Raw genomic sequence first — 25,994 nt, 5'->3', positions numbered from 1 at the left:
ATATGACACCACTGAAAGAATATAGTAATTCTCAAATACCAGACCCTATAGAGCAGGAAACCCTTGAAATGACTGAAAAGGAATTCCAAGCAACAATCTTAAGGAAACTCACTGAGATATAAGAAGACTCAGTTTGACAACATAATGAAATGAGAAAAAAAAATTCAGGATGTGAAGGAGGAAATTTACAAAAAGATTAATACCTTAATAAATTATGCAGCAGAACTCATGGAACTGAAGGATTCACTCAGCAAAATAAAAAACACAACAGATAGCTAAGCAACAGGCTAGAGCAAGCAGAAGAAAGAATTTCTGATCTTGAGGATAGTCTTTTTGAAATACCCAGGTAGACAAAAAAGGAAAAAAGAATTTTAAAAAATGAAAAAAATCTAAGAGAGAGAGCAGATAACCTTAGCTCACAATCATTCAAATCAGGGGTGTTCCAGAAGGGGGAGAGAAAGGAAAAGGCCTGGAAAACCTATTCAACTAAATAATAATGGAAAACTTCTCAGGTATAGGGAGAGTCATGGACCTTCAGATCAGGAGGCTCAAAGATCCCCAAACAGATTCAACCCACAAAGAACCTCTGTGAGACACATTATATAGTCAGACTGGCGAAGCTCAAAGATGAAGAGAGAATCTTAAAAGAAGCAAGAGAAAAACATCAAGTCACGTATAAGGGAGCTCCCATCAGACTAACAGCAGACTTCTCAACAGAAACTCTACAGGCCAGAAGAAAATGGGATGATATATTCAAAATACTAAAAGAAAAAAAACTGCCAGCCAAGAATACTATACCCAGCAAGGCTGTCCTTCAGAATTGAGGGAGAAATAGTGTATTTTCCAGACGAACAAAAGCTGTCAAGTTCACCACCACATGACTAGCCCTACCAGAAATCCTCAAGGAAGTTCTGCATCTGGAATCTAGAAAATGATAATCACTACCACAAATACACAAGAAAGAACAAAATCCACTGGTAGAACTAAAATGCAAATGAGAAAGAGAAAGAAACTAAATCCTACTCCCACAAAAAACAATAATAACAATGTAGTAATGCCCTTAACTTTATTTCTGATTTTAGTAATTTTAGTTTCTTTTTTTCTTGGTCAGTCTAGATAGAGGTTTGCAAATTTTGTTGATCTTTATGAAGAATCAACTTTTGGTTGTGTTGATTTTCTCTTTTTTAATTCCTTATTTCGTATATTTCTGTTGTAATATTTGTTATTTCCTACTTGTATTTGCTTATGGTTTAGTTTGCTCTTTTTCTATTTTCTTAGGGTAGAAGTTTACATTACTGATTTGAGATTTTTGTTGTTTTTAATATAGGTGTTTACAAGTATAAATTTTCCTCCAAGCACTGCATGTACCCTGCATCATAGAAATTTTGATATATTCTATTTGATTTTTATCTCAAAGTACTCTCTAATTTCCCTGTGATTTTTCTTTTTACCCATTTTGTATTTAGGAGAGTGTTGATTTCCACACATTTGTGAGTTTTCTAAATTTCCTTCTGTTACTCTGGTCAGAGAGCATATTTTCTATGATCATAGTCTTTTTAAACGTATTAAGACTTGTTTTGTGGCCAAAAATAAAAATAAATAAGTAAATAAATTTACTGCATAGTAAAGTAATTGAGCTTCTTTGCAGATAGAAATTAACATTTTTATGTAAAGTTCTTATTTACAATAGTTATAAAATTTGTGAGCATTCTAGGAAGTTGACTCATGAAATTTACTTATACTTGATTTTTATGATAAAGTGATATTTTGAATGACCATTATGTTTGTTAGTAAGAAATGAAAGTTCTTCAGCAGTGTGGTATTTTTAATACAAACAAATTACTCTGGGATAACTACTTACAAACTACTGAACCATGCTGTTAAAAAACTTGTGTGCGGTGTGGGGTGGGTAAGTGGGAAAATGAATCTGAGAAGCACCTCTTCTGGAAGTAAGTCTTGAAATTGTCAGAATAGGTCAGATGTAAATCCAGCAGATACAGATACAAGGTGAATGCAGAGATGGGAGCAGCATGATAGCTGGCAAGTCCAAGAGCAGAGCCTCATACCAAAGGGCATATCAGGCCTGCGTAGATAAATGAGATTTAGTGATGAAGCATCAGAAAAATGGAATGAGAGTGAGTGAGGTATGTATAGCATGCAAAAACAGATGAAATTTTTTTTGCAATTATTTACTGCTCAGTGATCTTTTGCTTCTATTTACTTTGGCAAGTCTTTTGACCCTCAGAGCAGCAGAGGAAGCTTTTGACATAGCTGACCTAATCTTTTCACTAACAAGCATTCCAGCAACAACATAGGGGCTAGTGAAGCAGAGGAACAAACCAAGCATTGGAAAAAATTACAGGTAGCAGAGGCAACTCTACCAGAGATTCCAGCACATTATCCATAGGGCTTGTTGTGTTGAGGTCAGGTTAGGGCAAACACAAATATGGCAAGTGGGGTGTGTTTATTCAGTACCAAGGATCTGCTATGACTGTCCTAGATAAGTGCTTCTTAAAATGAGGTCCAAAAAGTACCTCTGATTTTATCACATTATGGTTTCTCGTTTCAAAAGAAAAAATGGTGAAATGCTTCAAAAACATTTGATTTGAGCTATATGATTTGTGATAGTTGTTATAGAAATTCTCTAATGAATACATTTTCTTTTCTTTCTTTTTTTTTTTTTTTGTCTTTTTGTGACCGGTAAGGGGATCGCAACCCTTGGTGTGGTGTCGCCCGCACCGTGCTCAGCCAGTGAGCGCACCGGCCATTCCTATATAGGATCCGAACCTGCGGCCGGAGCGCCGCTGCGCTCCCAAGCGCTGCACTCTCCCGAGTGCGCCACGGGGCCGGCCCTGAATACATTTTCAGTGTTTGATCTGCTACAGGAACTTTGTTGTTTAGTTTGTCGACTAAAATTCTGTTAGAAGGGTACAATTTCTTTTGTCATATCATTTGCATGTTGTTTGTTTGTTACGTTTGTATTTTGTTACCACTGTGTTGTATATCCCCAATTCCTTAAGAGTGGTTGGTTCACTGAAGCTATTTTTAAGTAGTGATGGAAATAGTAACATAAATAAAACTGTAAATACTAGTATAGGAGTAAATGGCAAATAGTACTCAAGTGTGGATACCAGATGAGAATCTGTATGTTCTGGCACTGGCGAAACAGCTGATGTTATGATTTAACATGAGCCAAAAAAGAAAGTATGGCTAGATGTATCATGCTGTATATCTGAAAACTGGATTTTGTTATACCACATATTCATTCATTGCTAGTACCCAGTGTATCATCACTCTGTGACAGTGTAAAATTGTTAAAATTTATTAAAATGTCATGAAGCTATTGAAGCTTTGTATTTTTTTTAAAGCAAAGCACAGTGACATCCGATTAAACAATACAACTTTTCATATATAGAATGACTGTTCAGCTCTCTTGCTCATTTTCTACTGCCTTTTAAAAAATTATAGGAATTCACTATATATTCTGGATGTGAGTCCTCTATTTCTTCTCTTGTGTTGTGACTTCTCTTTTTCGCTTTTTTAATAGTGCTTTTTGAGGAACAGAAATAATTTATTTTAATGCAGTCAAATTTATCTCTTTTCCTTTATGTTCACTTCATAATAAGTCTAGAGTCCCAGATGAATAAGTGCCCCCACTTTGTTCTTACTCAAAAACGTCTTGGCTGTTCTTAGCACTTTGCATTTCCATGTAAATTTTGGAATCAGCTTGTCGAGTATTGTAGAAATATATGTGAGATTTTGATTGGAATTATTGAATTTGTAGGTCAGTTTGAAGAGAACTGATGTTATAATATCATGATTATGATATATTGTTCTATTTTATTAGGTTTTTCTTAGTTTTTGTCAATAGTGCTTATGGTTGATATAGAGGACTTGAACGTCCTAGGTATTTGATTTTCACTTAATGTAAATGGTATCTTTTAATATTTTTTGGTTTGGAATTTAGAAATGCAGTTGGCTTTTGTATACCAACCTTTCATACAGAGAGCTTGTTATACTCTCATAAATTCTTACAATTTATCTGTAGATTTTCTTGGACTTCCTGTATATAAATGTGATATCTGTAAATAATGGAAGTTTTTTTCCCTTTCTGATTCTTATATCTTTTCTTTTTATTGCCTTGTTGCTCTTTCCAGGATTTGTAGTAAAATGTTAAATACTAGTAATAATAACAGAGGGCATCTTTGTCTTGTTTCTGATCTCAAAGTTTCAGTGTTAAGTTTGCTGTAGGTTTTTGAGAAATGCCTATGTTCATCATATTGAGAAAGTTCCCTTCTTTTTCTCGATTGCTAATAGTTTTTATCATGAATGAAATCTGAATTTTATCAAATACTTTTGCTCCTTTCATTAGGATGACCATATGGTTTGTCTCCTCAAACTACTAATATAGTAAATTTCATTGATTTATTTTGAGTTTCAGATGTTAAACCAACCTTGCATTTCTGGAATAAACCCAACTGTGTCATGATTCTTCTTTTTATGTATTGCTTTATTCATTATACTGTTTAAAACTTTAGCATTTAATTCATGAGTAAAACTATTCTGTAAATTTCCTTTCTTATACTCTTCTTGTTGGGTTTTGGAATCAAAGTGATGCATAATAAAATAATTGTGGACTGATTCCTCTTTCTATTTTCGGATGAATTTGTGTAAGATTAGCATAATACTTCCTTAAATATTGAGTAGAATTTATTAGAGAAGCTCTCAGGAGTTTTCTTTGTGGGAAGTTTTTTTTTTTTTAATTATGATTTTAATTTCTTTAGTAGTTATAGTCCTATTTAGTTATAGGTTTATTTTGTGACAATTTTGGTAATTTTTATTGTCTAGGAAGTTTTCTATTTTATCTAAATATTTTTTAAAAATAGCATAAAATTGTTTCAGTATTTCTTATTGTTTTCTAATGCTGCAGAAGCTGTGGAGATCTCCCTTTTTCATTCTTACTTACCTCTTCTCATTTTTTTCTTGATCAATCCTACCTTTGGCTTATTTTATTAGTCTTTTCAGTGAAGTGACTTTGGGCTTTTTTATCTTCTCTATTGTTCTTTGTTTTCTATTTCCTTAATATTTTCTCTTGTCTTTATTTTCTTCTATTTTCTCTGAGTTTATTTTGATGTTATGTTTATAACTTCTTTTTTTGCCTTTCCATAAGCTGTTAAGATTATACATTTTCTTCTAGACTCTCCTTTAGCTGCATCCTTCAAGTTTTGATATATTTCCATTACTATTTTTTAAAAATCTTTTCTAATTTCCACTGGTATCTCTTCTTCCTTTGCCCATAGATTATTTGAAATTACACTGTTTAATTTTCAGAGTTGTGATTAACTATTTGTCTGCTTCAATCACTTACTGAGACCAGTGTGTAAAAACAAATCCCACTATAGTTGTATATCCATTTTTGCTTTCTAATTTACTTTTCATATTTGTATCATCTCTTAGCACATACAAGGGTACTTCAGAAAGTTTGTGGAAAAATAAAACTGAAAGGCCATATGAATCTTTTCATGAACTTTTTTACCCTTGTACATCTCGAAAACAGTATTACCCAATTCAGAAAATGTACATGTGGATATAGGATGGCTGATGTGTATTTAAGTACATATATATATTTATACACATGTATGTGTGAATTGTTCACAAAAGATATTATTGAGCAATTATGATTAAACACTGTAGTTTACATACATTATCTTGTTCAATATTCAAAGCAACTCTGTGAGGTAGTCAATATTATCCCTGCTTTACTCATGAAGAACATGATGTTTAGAGGTGTTAAATAATTTGCACTAGTTGATACAGCTAGGAAATAGTAGAGCTGAATTTCATACCCTGGTGTGACTCATGAGCCTTTTGTTCTCAACTACAGTATTGTACTAACTCTTGTACATTAATTCTCTCCAGGAACTATTTAATATAAATCTTTGTTAACTTGGGAGGCAGTGTGAACATTATTTTAAATGGCACCAATGTGAATTTCAACCTTTGCAGTTTATTAATTGAAGTAAGGAGTCTTTAATGTAGACATAAACAATATGAACTCTGTTAAGATGGAAATTTTATTTTTCTGCTTATATAAATAATACAAGTTTAATGTTTTAAAAAATCAAGTAATATATAAATGTGTAAGGAAGTAAAAATTCTCTAAGATCCTACCATCCTCAGATAACCCCCCATTGACATTTTGAGGACAATTTTTCCATATTTTTCTTTATATTTTTACTGTATACATAATATTACATAAATGAGATCTTACCTTCCTTCTGTTTGTATTTTCTACTGAACCTTATAATTTTGAATGCTAGAGAGTAGAATACATTACTTCATGATGTAAGGAGTTCCTGTTTACCCAAAACCACTATCATTAACTTATTTACTTAATCTTACCAGGTCAAGGTAGGCAGTGAAGTTGCTACCGGAACAGGACCTAATAAAAAGATAGCCAAAAAAAATGCTGCAGAAGCAATGCTGTTACAACTTGGTTATAAAGCATCTACTAGTCTTCAAGATCAACTTGACAAGGTGAGAGTTAAGTTTACATGTATGTGTCCTCTCTGTCACAATATCAAAGTGATTAGCAAATTCTGATCTTAACTAGTATTAAAGTAGATGTCAGTTTTAACTTTTCTTAGTCTGTACTATATGTCTTTAAAGATAGATACTTTAAGTACAAAATAACATCTACTTAAAGGGTAAGATGAAATGTTAATGAGTAATTATAGTCTTATGATTAGCAAATACTAAAAATTTGTTGTATGGTTGTACATATTCTAATACCAATTTAATATTTTTAAACTTATTGTCTGCTTGTTTTTGCCATATAGACACAGTCTTAATTTGTGCCTTTTAGGAACAGAGGTTGTTAGCCTTAATTTTTGGAATACAGCTGAAAACAGTGGAAATAAAAATTCTGACTTATCCCTTTAGGGCAGGAACTATATTGGACAGACACTCTACAAAATAATTTTTCTATTTACCTTAAATTTAAATGTAAACTCAGAGGGCATTTATTTTCTGCCAAGACCTGTGTTCATGGTCCCCTATTTCTTCTGCAGCAGTTAATGACATCATTAACACCTACCTCTGTTGCAAGAGAAGCAGAGAACCCTGAATTCAGGACTTGGCAGATAACTTGGCTGGAACTGGCTCAGTTTCATTGTGTATTAAATTATAATTTTGTTATCTATGCATGTGTAGAAATTATTTCTATTAAACATTTTATTTATATGAAAATTCACAAAACAGGCTTAATAGTTTCTTTTATCAAAAGTAATATGCTTTTGACCAGGTCATTTTTTCACATGTTTCAGAGATATTTTTAGTTTCTGCGGGAATACATTTCTGAAGTTTAGAGTAAAAAATAAAATCATCTATTAAAAAACATTTAGATATACTTTTCTTTTTAAGGCAGCTGTGATTATCTATGCATTTCTTTTGAGTGACTAAAACGTCATTTGTCTGTGTGGTATTGCTAGAGATTTCAATTCTGTTTTTATGACCTGGCTGGTCAATGCTTTTTCTTCCTTTAAAAGTATTTGTAACACGAAACCTAACGTGTTCAAGTTTTTGTAGTTTTTATATTGTGTATATGTTGTTTTAACTTAACACATTTATATTGACTTAGAACTGGTGAGTGATTTATAAAAATATGTCAAAATAAATCTCTTTACAGACATTTATTTATAAGTTAAGTGAAAGCAAAACCAAATAAAACCAGCATTAATTTCATTAATTAATTAATTTTATTAATTTGAAAAACATTTTTTGCATACCTACTGTATTAGTCAAGGTTCTCCATACAAAGGTACACATATACACACATAGGTACATACACACAGATTGCTTTTAAGGAATTGGCCCATGCTATTGTGGAGACTTGGCTATTCCAAAATCTGATTGGGAGTCTGGCAGGCTGGAGACTAAGGAAAAAGTTGCAGTTCCAGTCCAAAGGTAGTCTGCTGGAGAATTCCCTCTTGCTCCTGGAGGTTGGCCTTTTTGTTCTATGCAGGCCTTCAGCTGATTGGATGGGGCCCACCCACATTGTGGAGAGCAATCTACTTTACTGAAAGTCTACAGATTTAAATGTTAATCTTATCCAAAAACAACCTCACAGAAACACTCAGAATAATGTTTGACCAAATAGCTGGGCGCTGTGGCCTAGACAAGTTGACACATAAAATTAACCATCACACTACTGAATGCCAGACACTTATAACTGAAGATAACGAGAAGTTGGTCTTTGCACTTAAGGGACTGTCCATTAAGTGTTGGGAGTGAGGTGTTTTGATCACATAACAATAATTACAGTATCCTGAAACCTAGAGAGCATGAAGATGAATCTGGAAAGTCAGGGAAGGCTGAGATCACAGTTTTTATGCAAAGTAAAGAACTTGAGGAATTATTCATCTAAGACTTGAACATGAAACTAAACGGTCAGGTTTGCATTCTTTAGAAGATAATTCTGTAAGTAATGTGGAAAATGGATTTGAGCAGAGTGAGAATGAAGGCAGGGAGACCAGTCAGGAGGGGAGCGGAGTTGTTCAGGTAGGAGATACTGAGGGTTTGCACTAAGACGGGGCTGGTAGAGAGAAGGAGGGGAAAACTCCAGAGATATTTCAGAAGTGTAATTGATAAAACTGAGCAGCGGATGATATGCATGGGGGATACAGGAAGGAGGAGGAAAGAATGCAAAAAGGAGGAGTAGGAAATGACTCTACTAGATGGTAGTCACATGCTGCAGCGAGGGCAGATATGAGAAGGACTGAATATATTGATTTGTAACAAGATCTTTGGTGGGTGTGGCAAAAGCAGTTTTAAAAACCAGCAGGAGCAGTTTTTAAAAAGTTTCTTTTTTAATAGGTAAGACATGTACGTGGTTAAAAGAATTCAAACAACAGAATAGACAGTGAAAAAAACGTTGCTCTCACTTTACCTTAAGACCCTCATTCTTATAGTTTCTTTTCCCAGGCATCTCCCACAGCGAGTTAATATTTGTACAGCATCTAGAATAGTGTCTGGAATACAGTGAATATTAAATAAGGGTTTGATAAATAAAAATAAAACAAATATCTTCACAGAGATATTCTATGCTTATATACTAATATACCCCCACTTTCTAAAAAATTCAGATTTATTGAGGTACAGTTCAATGAATTTTGACAAATACATATATTTATTCATTAGCCACCACCACAATTAAGTTTTATAACATTTTCTTGACCCTCAAAAGTTCCTCATTGTACCATTCCAGTTAATCTGGTCCCCTACTCTCATTTCTTGGCAAGCACATCTGATCTCTGTCTGTATAATTTTGCCTTTTCCAAAATATCATATAAATTAAATAATATATTTCGTAGCTTTTTGTGTCTCATTTCTTATTGCTTGGCATAAGGCTTTTGAGAGTCATCTGTGTTGTCACGTTTATCACTACCTTGTTCTTTTTTATTTTTATTTTTTTATTGTTTTGTCTTTCACCAACATTTGTGTTGTTTATAGTTTGAGGCTATAAATATAAAGTGGTTTAAACATTCATGCACAAATCTTTATATGTACGTATTCCTCCATTATATTCATATGTATGTATTATATAAGTGCATGTTTAACTTTGTAAGACTGGGAGCTGTTTTCCAGAAAGGCTTGTACCATTTTTCATTTCCACCAGCAATATCTGAGAGTTTGAGTTGTTCCACACCCTGTGTAGGTAGCTCTTGGTATTGTCAGTTTTGATAGTTTTGGTGATACTAGTAGGTGTGTCATGTTATCTCATTGGATTTTAATTTGCATTTCTTTAATGACTAATAATGTCGAATATCTTATTGTGTTTATTTTTTCTTTGAAGTGTCTGTTCAAAATTTTTGCCTTTTTAAAAAATTGAATGGTTTACTTTCTTAATATTGCATTATAAGAGTTCTTTTATATTTTGGATACAGCCCTTTATCAGATATATATTTATAATATGTCCTCCCATTGTGTGACTTGTCTTTTCATTTTCCTAACAATGTCATTTGAAGAGCAAAATGTTTAATTTTGATGAAGTGTACTTTATCAAATTTTTCTTTTTGATTCATACTTTTTGGATAAGGTTGAGGTTTCCTCCCTCCGTTCCTTCGTGCCTTCCTTCCTCCTTTCTCTTTTTTCACATATGGCTATCCAACTGTTCCAGAGCCATTTGTTGAAGGAGTAATGCTTTGAATTCCCCTAGCACCTTTGTTGAAAATCAATTGACCATATATGTGTAGGTCAGTTTTTGGATTCTCTGTTCAGTTCCATTAATCTGTATTTCTGTCCTTGGGCTATTACAACTGTATATTGATTATAGCTTTTTTTATTAAGGCTTGAAATCAAGTAAAGTGAGAACTCCATCTTTGTTCTGCATTTTAAAAATTGTTTTGGCTACTGTAGAACCTTTGAGTTTCCATAAATATTTTAGAATCAATTTCTACCAAACGAAGAAAAAAGCTGGCTCTGATTTTGATTGGTATTGTATCGAATATACAGATGAATTTTGTGCAAATTGAAATCTTAAGAATATTGAGTCTTCTCATCCATGAACAAGGTCTATTTCTCAATTTATTTAGATTTTTTAGAAATATATCCCAGAAATGTTTTGTACTTTTTCATAGAAATAGCTTGCGCATTTTTTGTTATGTTTATCTGCAAGTATTTCATGTTTTTTGATGCTGTTGTTAATGGAACTGGTTTTTAAATTCACTTTCTAATTCTTCCTTGCTAGTCTATAGAAATACATTTGATTTTATGTATTAACTTTGTGTCCTTTGACCTTGGTAAACTAACTTAGAGAACCTTTTTTTATTTTTAGTAACTTTGGGATTTTCTGTATCAGTGCTCATGTCATCTGTGAATAGAGTTTTATTTCTTCCTTTCTGATCTGTATACCTTTATTTATTTGTCTTGCTTTATTGCACTGAGTAGGGCATTCAGTACAATGTTAAATGGAAGTAGTTAAGAGCAGACATCCTTACCTTGTTCCCAATCTAGGAGGAAATCATCAGTCTTTCACTGTTATGTTTTATGATGGTTGTAGGTTTTTCATAGATGCCTTTTATTAGGTCGGAATATTTTGTTGTATTTTTGCTTCGTTGGGAGTTTTTTAATCATTACTCAATGTAAAATTTTGTTAGATGCTTCTTTGCTTGTATTGAGATGATCATATGGTTTTCCTGTTTAGTTTGTTGATATAGCAAACTTCATTGTTTTTTTAAATTGAGATAATATATACCTAACATAAAACTTACCATTTTAACCATTTTTAGGTGTACAGTTCAATGACATTAAGTATATTCACAATGTTGTACAATCATTGCCATTATTCATTTCCAGAACTTTTTCATCATCCCGAACAAAAGCTCTGTTGTTGACCAATGACTTCCCCTTCCTTCTCTCTTTGACCACTGGCAAACTCTATTCTCCTTCCTGTCTTTATGAACCTGCCTATTCTAGGTACCTCACATAAGTGGAATCATACAATATTTGTCCTTTTGTGTCTGGCTTATTCACTTAGCATACTGTTTCCAAGTTTTGTCTATTATAACATGTATCAGAATTTCTTTTTAAGGCTGAATAATATCCCATTGTATGTATATACCACATTTTGTTACCAGTTCATCTGTTGATGGACATTTGGTTTGTTTCTACCATTTGATTATTGTGAATAATGCTGAAAATTGGTGGATAAGTGTTTCAGTCCCTGCTTTCAATTCTTTAGTGTATGTATCTAGAAATGGACTTGTGGGATCATATAGTAATTTCTATGTTTAGTTTTTTGAGGAATTGCCAAAATGTTTTCCACAATGGCTGCACCATTTTACATTCCCACCAGCAATGCACAAAGGTTCCAGTTACTTTATATCCTCGCCAACTGAAAAAAACAAGTAATAGCCATTTTAATGGGTGTGAAGTAGCATTGATTTTTGAATGCTGAAACAGCCTTGCATGTCTGGCACAAACCCCACTTGGTCATAATATATTACCTTTTTTATATATTGCTGGAATAGATTTGCTGATATTTTAAAGGATTTTTATACCTGTGTTTATAGAGATATTGGTCTGTATTTTTTTGTGTGTGTGATATCTTTATCTGGTTTTGGTATTTGGGTATAATTGGCCTCACATAAGAAGTTTGGAAGTATCCCCATCTCTTCTATTTTCTGGAAGAGTTTGGTATTATTTCTTCCTTAATTGTTTGATAGAAGTTGTTAGGGAAGCCATTTGGGCTTAGAATTTTCTCTGTGGGAAGGGATTTTAATTACAAATTCAGTTTCTAAAAATAAATATAGGGCTACTCAGGTTATCTACTTTTGCTTGAGTGTGCTTTGGTAGTTTGAGACTTTCAAGGAGTTTGTTTCATCTAAGCTGTTTAATTTATTAGTATAAAATTGTTCATAACAATCTCTTATTTTTTTAATAGCTACAAAATCTGTAGTGATATTCACTCTCATTCTTGATATTGGTAATTTATTTCTTTTCTCATTTTCTTTTGTTCAGTCTGGCTAGGGGTTTATCAATTAAAAAAATTTTTTTTTCTAACAATTAGGTTTTAATTTCATTGATTTTGCTGTTTTTATATTTTCTGTTTTATTGATTTCTGCTGTTATCTTTATTTTATTCTTCCTTCACTTGCTTCGCTTTTAATTTTCTGTTCTTTTTCAAATTTTGTAAGGTGGAAGCTTAAACTGTGGATCTGAGAACTTTCTTTCCTAACAAGCATTTAATGCTATGAATTTCTCTTTAAGCACTGGTTTAGCTCTTTCTCACAAACTTTGACAAGTTGATTTTTTATTTTCATTCTGTACAAAATATGTTCTGATTTCCCTTTTGGTTCTTCTTTCAAGCCCTGTATCTGTTCCAATTTTCTGTCTACTTGTTTTATCAAGTATTAAAGTCTCCAGCTACAAGTTTGGATTCGTCTACTTATTTCAATTTTAGTACTTTCTGTTTTATGTATTTTAAAGCTTTGTTGTTACATACACATACAGGATTATTACATCTTTTTGACTTGACCAATTTATTATTATGTGATATTTCCTGTTATTCCTTGTTCCAAAATCTGTTTTGTTTGTTATTAATATAACCACTCCAGCTTTATTTTGATTAAAGTTTATATGGGATAGTCTTTTTCTTTTTTTACTTTTAGCCTATCTGTGTCTTTATATTTAAATTGGTTTCTTTTAGAAAGCATATAATTGTGTCTTGCTTTTTAAAAATCTAATTTGACAAACTCTGCCTTTCAGTTGGGGTGTTAGACCATTTATACTTACTATAGTTATTGAGATGGTTGTATTTAAGCATACCATCTTACTAGTTTTTCTTTTCTTTGGTTTTTTTTTTTTTATTATTATTATTTTTATTTTTTCTTTGTTGACTTTGACCTGTCCTGGGCATATATTTTACTTCTATGTTTCTATGACCTCCTTTTGTGGTCATACATTTTATTTTATATGTACAGGGTACTTCAAAAAGTTTGTGGAAAGAAAGATTCATATTATCTTTCAATTCTATTTTTCCAAGAACTTTCTGAAGTATGTTCATACTTAAATGCTACAATTTTTTGTTACTAATTTTGCTTTATAATTATTTAGTCAGTTGTCTTTTTAAATAGTTAAAATCAGGGGAAAATGTCTTTTATATTTATCTTCGTTTTTACCATTTGCAATATTCTTCATTTATTTCTATAGATGCAAATTTCTTTCTAGTATCATACTCATGCTTGAAGGACTTGCTTTAATATTACTTGTATTAGCAGCTCTGTGGACAGTGAATTCTCCCAGCTTTTGCCTGCTAAAAAAAATCTTTACTTCATTTTTTTTTTTCTGTGAAGGTTTTATTATGCACAAAGTGTGGAGATAGCTCAGTCCTTCATGACAGCTGCTTTTCTCATGGCAGCTAGAATATTGCTCAGCTCTTCTGGCTTCTTTGTGGAGCGGGTGTGTGTCCCCACTCTTTTTTTTTCTTTTAGTTTTTAATATTGTACATATTTGTGGGATACAGTGTGTTTCAATACATGCACATACTGCACAGTGGTTCACTTAGGGTGGATTGCATAGTTTGGTACCTGTTAGTCCACCACTTTTCCCTCACCTACCTGCCTCCGCTCCTGGCCTCTGATAACCATTAGTCCACTCTCTACTTCTATGAGAACCACTTTTTTTTTTTTTTTTAACCTTCCACATGTGAGATCATATGGTATTTGTCTTTCTGTGCCTGGCTTAATTCACTTAACATGATGGTTTCCAGTTCCATCCATGTTGCTGCAAATGATAGGATATCATTTCTTTTTATAGCTGAATAGTATTCCATCATGCATACATACCACAGTTTTTTCATCCATTCATCCGTTGATGGGCATTTAGGTTGATTCCATTTCCTGACTATTGTGAATAGAATAGCAATGAACATGGGAGTGCAGGTGTCCTTTTGATAAATTGATTTCATTTCCTTTGGGTATATACACAGTAGCGGGATAGCTGGGTCATAAGGTGGGTAGTAGGTCTATTTTTAGTTCTCTGAGAACCTTTGTACTGTTTTTCACAATAGCTGTGCCACTTTACATTTCTACCAACAACACAGGAGGTTTCCCTTTTCTCCACATCCTCACTAGCATTTGTTATTTTCTGTCTTGTTGACAGTAGCCATTCTAACTGGGGTGAGGTGCTATCTCATTGTGGTTTTAATTTTCATTTCCCTGATGATTAGTGATATTGAGCATTTTTTCATGTGCCTGTTGGCCATTTGTATGTCTTCTTTTGAAAAATGCCTTTTGAGAAATGTCTTTTCAGGTCCTTTACCCATTTTTTAATTGGGTTATTTTTTTTTTTAGTGTTGAGTTGTTTGAACACTTTACATATTCTGTATATTAGCCCCTTTTCTGATGTGTGGTTGGCAAACACTTTCTCCTGTTCTGTAGGTTGTCTCTTCACTTTGTTGATAGTGTCCCTTGCTGTGCAGAAGCTTTTCAGTTTGATGTACTCCCTTTTGTGTATGCTTGCTTTAGTTGCCTGTGCCTTTGTAGTCTCACTCAAAAAAGCACTGTCCAGTCCCATTTTGTGTAGCATTTCCTCTATGTTTTCTTTTAGTAGAGTCATAGTTTTGGGATTTAATTTTAGGTCTTTAAACCATTTTGAGTTGGTTTTTGTGTCTGGTGAGAGATAGGGGTCTAGTTTCATTCTTCTGCATGTGGATATCCAGTTTTCCCAGCACCATTTATTGAAGAGGGTCTCCTTTCCCCACTGTGTATTTTTGGCACCTTTGTTGAAAATCAGTTGGCCGTAAGTGCATGGGTTTATTTCTGGGCTCCCTATTCTGTTCCATTGGTCTGTTTATGCCAGTACCATGCTATTTTGGTTACTGTAGCTTAATAGAATATTTTGGAGTCAGGGAGTGTGATGCCTCCAACTTTGTTCTTTTTATTCAGGATTGCTTTAGCTATATGGGGCCTTTGGTGGTTCCATACAAATTTCATGTCACTTTTTCAGTTTCTGTGAAAAATGTCATTGGTGTTTTAATGGGGATTCTGTTGGATGTATAGATTGCTTTGGGTAATGTGGATGTTTTGATGATGTTAATTTTTCCGGCCTGAGAACATTGGATATCGTTCCATTTATTTTTGTCCTCTTCAAGTTTTTTTCACCAATGTTTTATAGTTTTCATTGTAGAAGTCTTTCACCTCTTTGGTTATATTTACTCCTAGGTATTTGATTTTGGGAGTAGCTATTGTGAATGGGATTACTTTCCTGATTTTTTCTTCAGCTATTTCATTACTGGTATGTACAAAGGCTGTTGATTTTTGTGTGTTGATTTTGTATCCTGCCACTATACTGAATTCATTTACTGGTTCTAGTAGTTTTTTGGTGGAGTCTTTAGGGTCTTCTATGTATAATATCATGTCATCTGCAAATAGGGATAGTTTGATTTCCTCTTTTCCAATTTGAATACTTTTTCTTGCTTTCTTTTGTCTTACTGTGCTGGCTAGAACTTCCAGTACTATGTTGAATAAAGGTGGGGAAAATGAGCATCCTTGTCTTGTTCTAGATCTTATAGGAAAAGCCTCCCATTTTTGTTCATTCAGTATGATAGTAGTTGTGGGTTTGTTGTATTGTGTTGAAGTACATATCTTCTATACCTAATTTATTGAGTGTTTTTATCATGAAGGGGTGTTGGATTTTATCAAATGCTTTTTTTAAAAAAATTGAAATAATCATTTTTTTCCCTTTCATTCTGTTGATGTGATGTATCACATTTGTTAATTTGTTTATTTTGAACCATTCTTGCATCCCTGGGATGAATCCCACTTGATCATGGTGAATGATCTTTTTAATGCGTTGTTGGATTTTTCTGGCTAGTATTTTATTGAGTATCTTCACATCTTTGTTCATTAGGGATATTGGTTTGTAGTTTTCTTTTTTGTTGTGTCTTTTTCCAGTTTGGGAATGAAGTTAATGTTGGCCTTGTAGAATAAGTTTGGAAGTATTTCCTCCTCTTAAAATTTTTGGAAGAGTTTGAGAAGAATTGGTATTAGTTCTTCTTTAAACGTTTGATAGAATTTGGTAGTGAAGCCATCTGGCCCTGGGGTTTACTTTGTTGTGAGACTTTGTATTACTGCTTCAATCTCATTACTTGTTATTGGTCTGTTTAGGTTTTCTAGTTCTTCATGATTCAAACTTGGTAATATATATGTGTCCAGGAGTTTATCCATTTTTTCTAGGTTTTCCAGTTTGTCTGCATATAGTTGTTTGTAGTAGTCTCTTAATGATCCTTTGTATTTCTGTGGTATCAGTAGTAATGTCTCCTTTTTCATTTCTGATTTTATATATTTGAATCTTTTCTCTTTTTTTCTTTGTTAGTCTAGCTATAGGTTTATCAATTTTTCTCTTTTCAAAAAACCAACTCTTTGTTTCATTGATTGTATTGGTTTTAATCTCTAATTCATTTATTTCTACTTTGATCTTTGTTATTTCTCTCCTTTTACCAATTTTGGGGTTGGTTTCATCTTGCTCTTCCAGCTCCTTGAGGTGTAATGTTTGTTTTTTTGAATTCTTTCTTCTTTTTCAGTGTAGGCATTTATTGCTATAAACTTCTTTCTTAGAACTACTTTTGCTATATCCATAGATTCTGATATGTTAGGTTTTCATTTTCATTAGTCTCCAGGAATTTTTTAATTTCTTTTTTGATTTCTTCTTTGATCCGTTCATTGTTTAAGAACATGTTGTTTAATTTCTATGTATTCGTATGGTTTCTAGTGTCCCTTTTATTGTTGATTTCTAGTTTTATTCCATTGTGGTTGGACAAGATAGTTGATATGATTTCAGTTTTTAAAAATTTGTTAAGACTTGTTTCATGACCTAACATCTGGTCTGTTCTAGAAAATGTTCTGTTGGCTGCTGAGAGAAATGTGTATTCTACAACTGTTGGATGAAATATTCTGTATATGTCCATTAGGTCTTGGTGGTCTATAGAAGAGATTAATTCTGATGTTTCCTGGTTAATTTTCTGTCTGTATGATCTGTCCTTTTCTGAGTTTCCAACTATTATTGTGTTGTAGTCTATTTCTTGCTTTAGCTGTATTAGTAATTACTTTATATACCTGTGCTCTCTGGAGTTGGGTGTGTATATATATATATATATATATATATAGAATTGTTATATCCTCTTGTTGAATTGAATAGTTTATCATTTTATAATGACCTTCCTTATCTTTTTTTTTTAAGCTTTCCTTTGCTTGAAATCTATTTTATCTAATATAAGTATAGCTCCTCCTGTTCTTTTTTGGTTTCCATTTACGTGAAATATCTTTGTCCATCTCTTCACTTTCTGATGGTGTGTATCTTTATAAGTAAAGGGAGTTTCTTGTAGGCAGCATATTGTTGATTCTTGTTTTATAATCCATTGAGCCACTTTATGTCTTTTATTTGGGGCATTTAATCCTTCTACATTTAGACTTATTGATTTATAGAGACTTGTTATTGCCATTAGGTTCCTTTTTTTCTGGTTGTTTTGTTGATCCTTTTTTCTTTTTTGCTAGTCTTACAATCTTCCTTTGTGATTGAGTGGTTTTCTCCAGCAATGTATTTTGATTTGGTTTTCTCCAGCAATGTATTTTGATTTGACAGCAATGTATATTTGATTTTGATTCTCGCTATTTATTTCTAGTATGTCTCTTCTAAATTTTTGTGTTGTGGTTATCATGAGGCTTACAAAAGAACATGTTATAGTTTTAACAGATAATTTTCAACTAATAACAAGTTAACCTTAATATCTAAGAAAAAAGGAAAAACTAAAGCCAACTCCATGCTTTGGTGTCATTCCCTCCCACTTTTTGATAATTTGTTTCATGTTACATCTTTCAATATTGCCTATTTCATATATGGTTGTTGTATATGTTAATGTCTTGTTAGGTTTGTCCTTAAGTCTTCATATGAAGGATGTATGCGGTCTATTCACCACCCTTACGCTATTGGAGGATTCCGAGGTTGCCTGTGAACTTACTTTACTAATGAATTATGTACTTTCACATGTTTTCTTGCTGCTCCTTAGCATCATCAAACTGAAGAACTCCCTTTAGCATTTCTTGTAATACGTGTCTAGTGTTGATGAATTCCCATAGCTTTTGCTTGTCTAGCAAAGACTGTATTTCTCCTTCATATTTGAAGGTTAGTTTTGCTGGATAGAAAATTCTTGGCTGACAGTCTTTTTCCTTCAGCACCTGGAATATATCATCCCACTGTCTTCTGACCTGTAGGGTTTCTGCTGAGAAATCCAGGTAAGAGATATATTGGGGCTCTGTTAAATGTTATATGTTTCTTTTCTTTAGCCTCTTTCAGTATCATTTCTTTGTCTTTGGTTTTTGATACTTTGATTATGATGTACCTTGGGGTGTTACTCTTTGGATTGAACTTGATTGATGACCTCTTAGCTTCCTGTACCTGGATGGTGTCATCTTTTTCCATACTTGGGAAATTTTCAGCCATTGTTATCTTGAATATGCTTTCTACACCTCTTCCTTTTTTCTCTCCTTTGGGTATGACAGTTATGCAGAAGTTATTTTGCTTGAGGGAGTGCCATATTTGCTGTATTTGTTTCACTTTTTTCCTTTAGCTCTATTTTTTGTATGTTCTATCTTTGAGCTCACTGATTCTCTCCTCTGTTTGATTAAGTATGCTATTAGAGCTTTCTATTGAGTTTTTCAGTTCAGATAATGTATTCTTTAGTTCTAGAGGTTTTTTTTTTTTAATTGATTCAATTCCTTTGTCACGTTTCTCATTCTCCTCCTGGATTGTTTTCCAGATATCATTTAACCTTCTACTATATTTTCTTGTGACTCCCTGAACATCCTTAACAAGGTTATTCTGAATTCTCTGTCAGACATTTCATAAATCCACTCTTCTTCTGGGTCCATTGCTGGTGCTTCATTTGTTTCTTTTGTTGGTAGCATATCTGTTTGTTCTTTTTCGATCTTCATGTCTTTATGTTGATGCTTGGGCACTTAAGGAGACTTCCACCTCTTCTAGGTATGATAGGTGTCCTTTGGTGATGGTAGACCTTTGCTGGTTAATACCAGAGGTTTGTCTCTGTTCTGTGGTTTTCATTAATTCCAAAATCAGTGGGACCACCACTTGAGCTCTGTCGTTGCACTAAATTGCTGCTTTGTTAGTGATTTTCTGGGGAAGGCTTTTTGTGGAGATTTTGATTGTTGGCCCTTTAATCACTTCTGAGTCTTGTGAGGTCAAATTCTGGCCTGAGACTGAGTCTTTTCAGCAAACTGCTCCCCCTGCAGTTCTGTCACCTTGACTAGTCTCCACTGAGTGAGCTTGCATCTTTTGGAAGGCAGAGCAGTTGCCCACCCCAGTGTTTTCCCTGCAGGCCAGCCTCCCTCCTGTACTCCAGACATCCTGTGGGGTGCCCATGTGTGGGTCTCTCATGATGACTCACCAGTCTCTGGGTAGTTTGTATCTTTGGTTGGCTGCACCCCCTTGCTTCTGTATGGGTCCATGGGAACCCTTTCAGTGGTCTTGCTAGCCTGGGGGCTGGTATGGTGTGCTCCGAGGCCCTCTTTTCCCCTGCAGGCTCTAGGCAGCTTCACACAAAGGGCCCAGCTGCAGCTTTTGCTGGCTCCTGCTCTGTGTGTACTACAGCTTCTTCCCACCTCTCACACGGTTGGCCCTGACATGGCCACAGCTTGAAACAGTTGGAGTGCTGTTCTTCCTCCCTCCATGGCTTCTCCTGTCTTCAAGAACTCTTCACATCTTTCCTCCTGTTCCCCTGAGCTCCAGTAGTCCCAGTTTGGCAGTCTTTGCTTTTCAGTAGCTATAATTTGTCAATTGTGGGGAAGAGGGATGCTTGGGATTGTCTCTTCCACCGTCTTGATGACATCTTGGAATCTGCATTTTTCTAATCAACCTACACTCTTTTGTTCCTTGCTGACTACACTTTCCTCAAACTTGTAGCCCTCCTCAGTCAGCTTCCTCTAGTTCTGTGATCTTTTCTTGTACTTCCCAGAGAACATAGAAATGCAAGTCCCCCGGGCCTCCACACCAACTTCTATCAGTATTTACAGACATTTGGTCCACTTCTATCTTTTTACAGTGACAGCCTAGTAAAGGGTGGTCCATTTGTATATGTAAGGAATGACCAGTCACTGTGAGGAGTACATTACAGAGAGGGGCTGATTATCAAGATGGGTTTGGAAGCTACAAACTTTAAGAGATGTCAGTTTGTAAGGTTATGCAGCCCTTGGGATCTTGGATTTGGAAGCTAACAAAGCAAAATGGCCTGTGATTAGGGATTTGCAGGATGGGTCTCCAGAAGGACAAAGGGGTGAATAATCGACAGCTGGAAGGAAAATGATAATTGATCTAAATAAGGCATATATATAAGAAAGTAAGCTGTAAGTAATGTGATAGACTGGGAGAAATCAAAGGGATTGAAGGACTGAAATTCAATTTTTTTTTTTAAAGCATGTTTATAGAAATGAAGTGATCAAGGTATAAAACAGAAGAAATACAGGAAGTAAGATCTGGGCGATGAGCTGTACTTTGTACCTGCTGGCATCCCCTTTACAGGAGATGAGTTCGTGTTAATTACTGTGATGTCCCTGCTGGGGGGGACTTCCCCATGCTTTCCAAACAGTGATCTTCACAAGACTGAGAAATTTGATGTTAGGCATGGTTCTCAGATGAAAATCACATGTTACCTATTGGCAAAATTTATAGTTAATTCATTAAGGTAACAAAAGCAAGGTAAGGAACAGAAGAAATTAGTACAATTGAATAAAACAGATTTCAATGTTACAAGTTGTTAAAAATGAAAATTCACTTATTTGGAAAGACTAGAATATTGTGGCTAATTGTAGAACTGCTCCAGGGTTCCTGAAATGTAAATACTTCTCTAAAAACCTAAACAGTTGTCAGCAGTTTGATAAGTACAAACTGTTTTGGAGGTATGAATAAAATTAAAGGTAAGAATGGGTTGAAAAATAAAAATTACATATATATTTTTTCTTCCTGTTCACTGGGGCTTTCTGCAAATAGTGATTTCAGCTGTTTTTCACAATCTTTCCTGTTTCTTTCCACCCTTGGAAGTATCTACTTCTCTGTCAGAGTTCTGTTTCTCATTTGTTCTTTGTAGTACTTTCCATCCAGCCATACCTTTTGAGCACTCTTCTTATTAGTTCCAAACTCTGTTCTTCATTCCAGTGTTTTTTTTCTTCCTTTCTTGGATGCACAGTTTACACTTAATCCATACCCTTTCTGAAAATTCTTTTCATCAGCTTCTTTCTCTCCTAATAATGATGGTACAAATGATTACTGTCTCTTCCGTTAGAAAGACCTAGGTTGACATCCTGGCACCTCCACATATTAGCTGTGTGACCTTAGAATAATTTGTGAACCTCTGTAACCCTGGTTTGCTTATCTATAAAATTGAATGTTAGCATTGCTTATCTTAACCAAATTTTTGTGAAGGTGAAAACTAGACAATCCATATCCATGTAAAACACTTTTTACCAACCACACTTTAAGTGTTAAGTGTTAGCTATTAGCTTTGCTACTATCAGCCTATTTTATTACACAGCAATTTCTGTCTTGTAAAGGGTACTTGTGTTACCATTTTGCATCAAAGGTTACAACATTGATCTCAGGATGGTAAATGTGGAGGAAGACAGGAATTTGCATTTTAAAAAGATAAAAGAGATAAAGGCAGAAAGAGATACTACCCAGTTCATATGAAGCTGCTGGTTGTTTCTAACATACTGTCAACTTATTTTTCAGAACTTATTTTCTTTTTTGCTTCTGCTGTCTGCCAGTATATATCTGTCCTTGTCACTCCAAGGTGTATAATAAAAACGAAAGAGACAGAATTCAATATGAACATTTTTTTTAATGAACATTGGTAAACTATTTGCTAGAATTGTATCTTGTGTTTATATCTGGAATTGATTTATCCATTTGACCTGTAACATAAATGTAAAATGCTGATGATAATAGGAAATAAACTTTTTTTTTTCTTCCTGGAGCATTTCATATCAACAATACCAGCTCCACAAAAAGAGAACATAACTTATTAATTGGATTAGAATACTTACTACTTCAAAATATCTAAGTTTCAGAATGTATTTTATACTGAACACAGATCATCTTACAGAAGTCAGGATGTTACATGGTTTGCGTAAAGTTAGGGGATATTAGTCCATTTTATGTTGTTATAACAGAATACCCGAGACTAGGTAATTTGTAAAGAAAAGAGGTTTATTTGGCTTACAGTTCTGGGACAGCTGCATCTGGCATGTGCCTCAGGCTGCTTCTACTCATGGTGGAAAGCAGCCGGTGGGTACAAGAAGATCACATGGAGAGAGGAAGCAAGAGAGAGAGGGGGGAGGCACCAGGGTCTTTTAAATAACCAGCTCTCATGGGAACTAATAGCGTGGGAACTCACTACCCCCATCCCCCAGGGAGAGCATTAATCCATTCACGATGGATCTGCCCCCGTGACACAAACAGCTTCCGACACTGTCACATTGGGGATCAGATTTACAAATGAATTCTGGGGGGACAACACATCGAAACTCTATCATAGGGCTTAGTTTTCAATATTTTGTGTATGTCATTAGCAATATTTGGTGATCCTTATCATAGGACTTTTCCAGACAGGCATAGTAACATTTCTCTCATTAGTCTGACCTCAGAAGTTGATAAAGAATTTCTTTTAGTCACTTTAGTACTTGCGATGATTATTATTGTTTATTGTTTGTACTTGCGATGATTATTATTGTTTATTGTTTGAATAAGAATTATTTTTTAATCACCTAGATAGAGCCTATGTTCTGTGTAATACACTTACTGAATATAGAGCTTTTTGATGCCTTAAATTACAAATTTAAATGAGCAGATAAAAGCAGAAGGAGACATCAGAAATAGATTCAAATATAGAAAAGAGATAGATGATACTGTTCATGTTAATTATTCTAGTAGCCCATTGTCCCGGGATCAAATAAGGAAAGAATATGCAGAATAACTGTGTGAGAGACTTTTGCCCTTGCTTAATTGGTTAGTCAACTTTTTTTCTTTTTAATAAGCCTGTTTCTCTGGATGTAAACAATTGATTTAATCTTTCAGACAGGGGAAAACAAAGGATGGAGTGGTCCAAAGGCTGGATTTCCTGAACCAACAAATAACAGTAAGTCTCATTTTTATGTCATATGAACTTGGTGTTCATCAGAGGTTCAATGACTAGCTGTCACTGGGTATTGATTTGGTCTATCTGGGCCCAAGATGCCATGTTAAGTATTATGGAGGTTATAAGAGGTTCATGGTGTTTGCTTTCCTGGAACTGATAGAATAAGTGGAAAACAGACATTCATATCCTTAACATGACTAAACCATTGCAGATGGAGTACCATTGAATCCACATAGTGATGCCAATCTTTTTCCAGTTGTTTTTATTGAAACAGCATTTTTAGAATATAAAAAAAAGTAATTATGTACAGGTAGATTATGCTCTCAAATCAGCTCTTTTCACAATTCTAATTGTTTTTATATACACACAGATTTTTATGTAATTATAATGTAGATAAAAAATTTTATTGTGTTGTTTTTATTTAACATTGCCATAAGCATTTTCTACATTTTGCTGAGTCATTAGAATTTTTAACATTTTATTAAAGTCACTAAATGAAATATTAGAAATGTTAGAATAAAATTGCTTATAGATTGTCAGACACTTAAAAATCAACTCCAGTTTATTTCTTTTTTTAAATGCATGTGATCAAGATATTTTGCATTGGACATACAGACTTTTTTTCTGGCATCACTGCCCCCCCAAGAAAGTATGTATTTTCCCTGAAATGACCACTTTACTGTAAATCTGTGAATCAAAACATTCAACCCTGTGCAAATACCCAATCTATCTAACTTCTAAGCCCATCTTTCTTTTACAACCTCTGGACAATGAAAAAGCTTAAGTCTGCAAATTGTCCTAAAGTCTTTAGTCTTTGGTACTAGCAGCTCATCTCTTGATGTATAATGAAATTAGTAACAAATTCATATCAGTGTGTACTCACAGGAATTGAATTCTTGGATCATCAAAATTAGTCTATTGAAAAGAATATTTCAGTGAGGTAATGGTATTCTTGGCTTACTTTCTGGGAATAATTTAAATTAATGTGCTTCTGAGGCCTTGGACCATATACGTAGGGGTGATGAATTTGATGGGCTTAGCACATAGCCCAAGGAAAAATGGAATCAGTTCAGGATTCTCAGAGTTTGTGTTTAATTTCTTTGATGTTTGCTTATATTGGTGTATAATTACTTGGTAAGAGAATGTAAGAAACATTAAATTAATAGCAGTTTTATGTAAAGTACTTAGCACAGTGTCTGTTTCATAGTAAGCACATAGTAAATGTTGATTTCCTTACATACCTCTTCTCTCCCTTCTTTTGCAAAAATGATATAATTCTGTGTAGATTTGCCATAAAGTACATTGTTATACTTTTTATCTGTCAGCTGTTTTTTGCACATAGTAACTGAAGAGTATAAAGTTTATTCATGGATAGTTACATTTTGACCTAGACATTTTTTTTGAAGAATATAAACATTATGTATTTGAACATGGAAATCAGCTAGTTATTAACTTGACAGTTTTAACATGAAATGGCATTATAGGTAACCTGCAAGCTTTGTCATTGAATAGTGATATTTTGGCCCTTAGCTTTATGTGTTTGCTGATTTTTTTTTTTTTTTTAACTTACTAAGGAATACTGGAACTGCTTTACAAATATGGGAAGGGATATCAGAAAGAGGCCAATGAGTTTAAGTGATCAGAAATGTGTAAGAATGCATAAAAGGTTTGCTTTAGACATAAACTTAGAAGTGATAAAGCTAGTTGAAGTCAGCTTAAAACTTAACCAGACTGTTAATGTTTTAGGAATTCCTCTGGTCTACAGTGGTTCAAACTGAGCATTTGAAATAAGAATGTTTCCTCACCCCTTCCCAACTGTGAGGGGGTGAGAAAGCTGTAACAAGGGTTCTCCCAAAGAAACCCAGAGTCCCCTGAAGCCAGCTCAAAGCTACCTAAATACATTAGAAAAAAAAGATGGTCTCTGCTTAGGAATTGATCACTCAGGTGATGAATTAGTTACCTGAAAATTAATTTTAATTCATATATTGTGCTAACATTTAGGTTAATTTCTCTTCTGCTTAATCAATTCCTTAAGTTTGAAGAATACCTGTGCTAGCATTGTGCAAACAAAGGTTAGAGCTCAGATCTCCTGGGATGGGTACATATGGGGGAAGGCCAGAATTTGAGACTGCCAGTGCTGGCTGCCTAACCAACATAATGTATGACCTTGAATAACTCATTTTATACTCATATTATATTCAGTGTGCTCTGTGAAGAGTTGTGCATACCAATTTATAATGTTGAGAATCTTTAATTATATTACATATATAAAACGAATAAATATGCTTAAGTTA

The 25,994-nt window shown here is 33.9% G+C and overlaps 1 protein-coding gene across 12 annotated transcripts in view; it reads left to right on the top strand.

Annotated features, from left to right (window-relative positions):
- The window catches only part of STAU2 (staufen double-stranded RNA binding protein 2), a 290,691-nt gene that overhangs the window by 125,216 nt on the left and 139,481 nt on the right, over positions 1–25,994 (top strand). For all 12 annotated transcript variants that reach the window (XM_063079352.1, XM_063079356.1, XM_063079350.1 and 9 more), the window contains 2 exons: positions 6,406–6,537; positions 23,640–23,700. In XM_063079352.1, the coding sequence (XP_062935422.1) occupies positions 6,406–6,537; positions 23,640–23,700 (193 nt within the window). The remainder of the gene's footprint in view (positions 1–6,405; positions 6,538–23,639; positions 23,701–25,994) is intronic.

Source organism: Cynocephalus volans, chromosome 15 (genome assembly GCF_027409185.1).
Source record: "Cynocephalus volans isolate mCynVol1 chromosome 15, mCynVol1.pri, whole genome shotgun sequence".
Lineage (NCBI taxonomy): Eukaryota > Metazoa > Chordata > Mammalia > Dermoptera > Cynocephalidae > Cynocephalus > Cynocephalus volans.
Note: the sequence above shows the minus strand (reverse complement) of the source record. Positions and strands in the feature narration are given on the sequence as shown.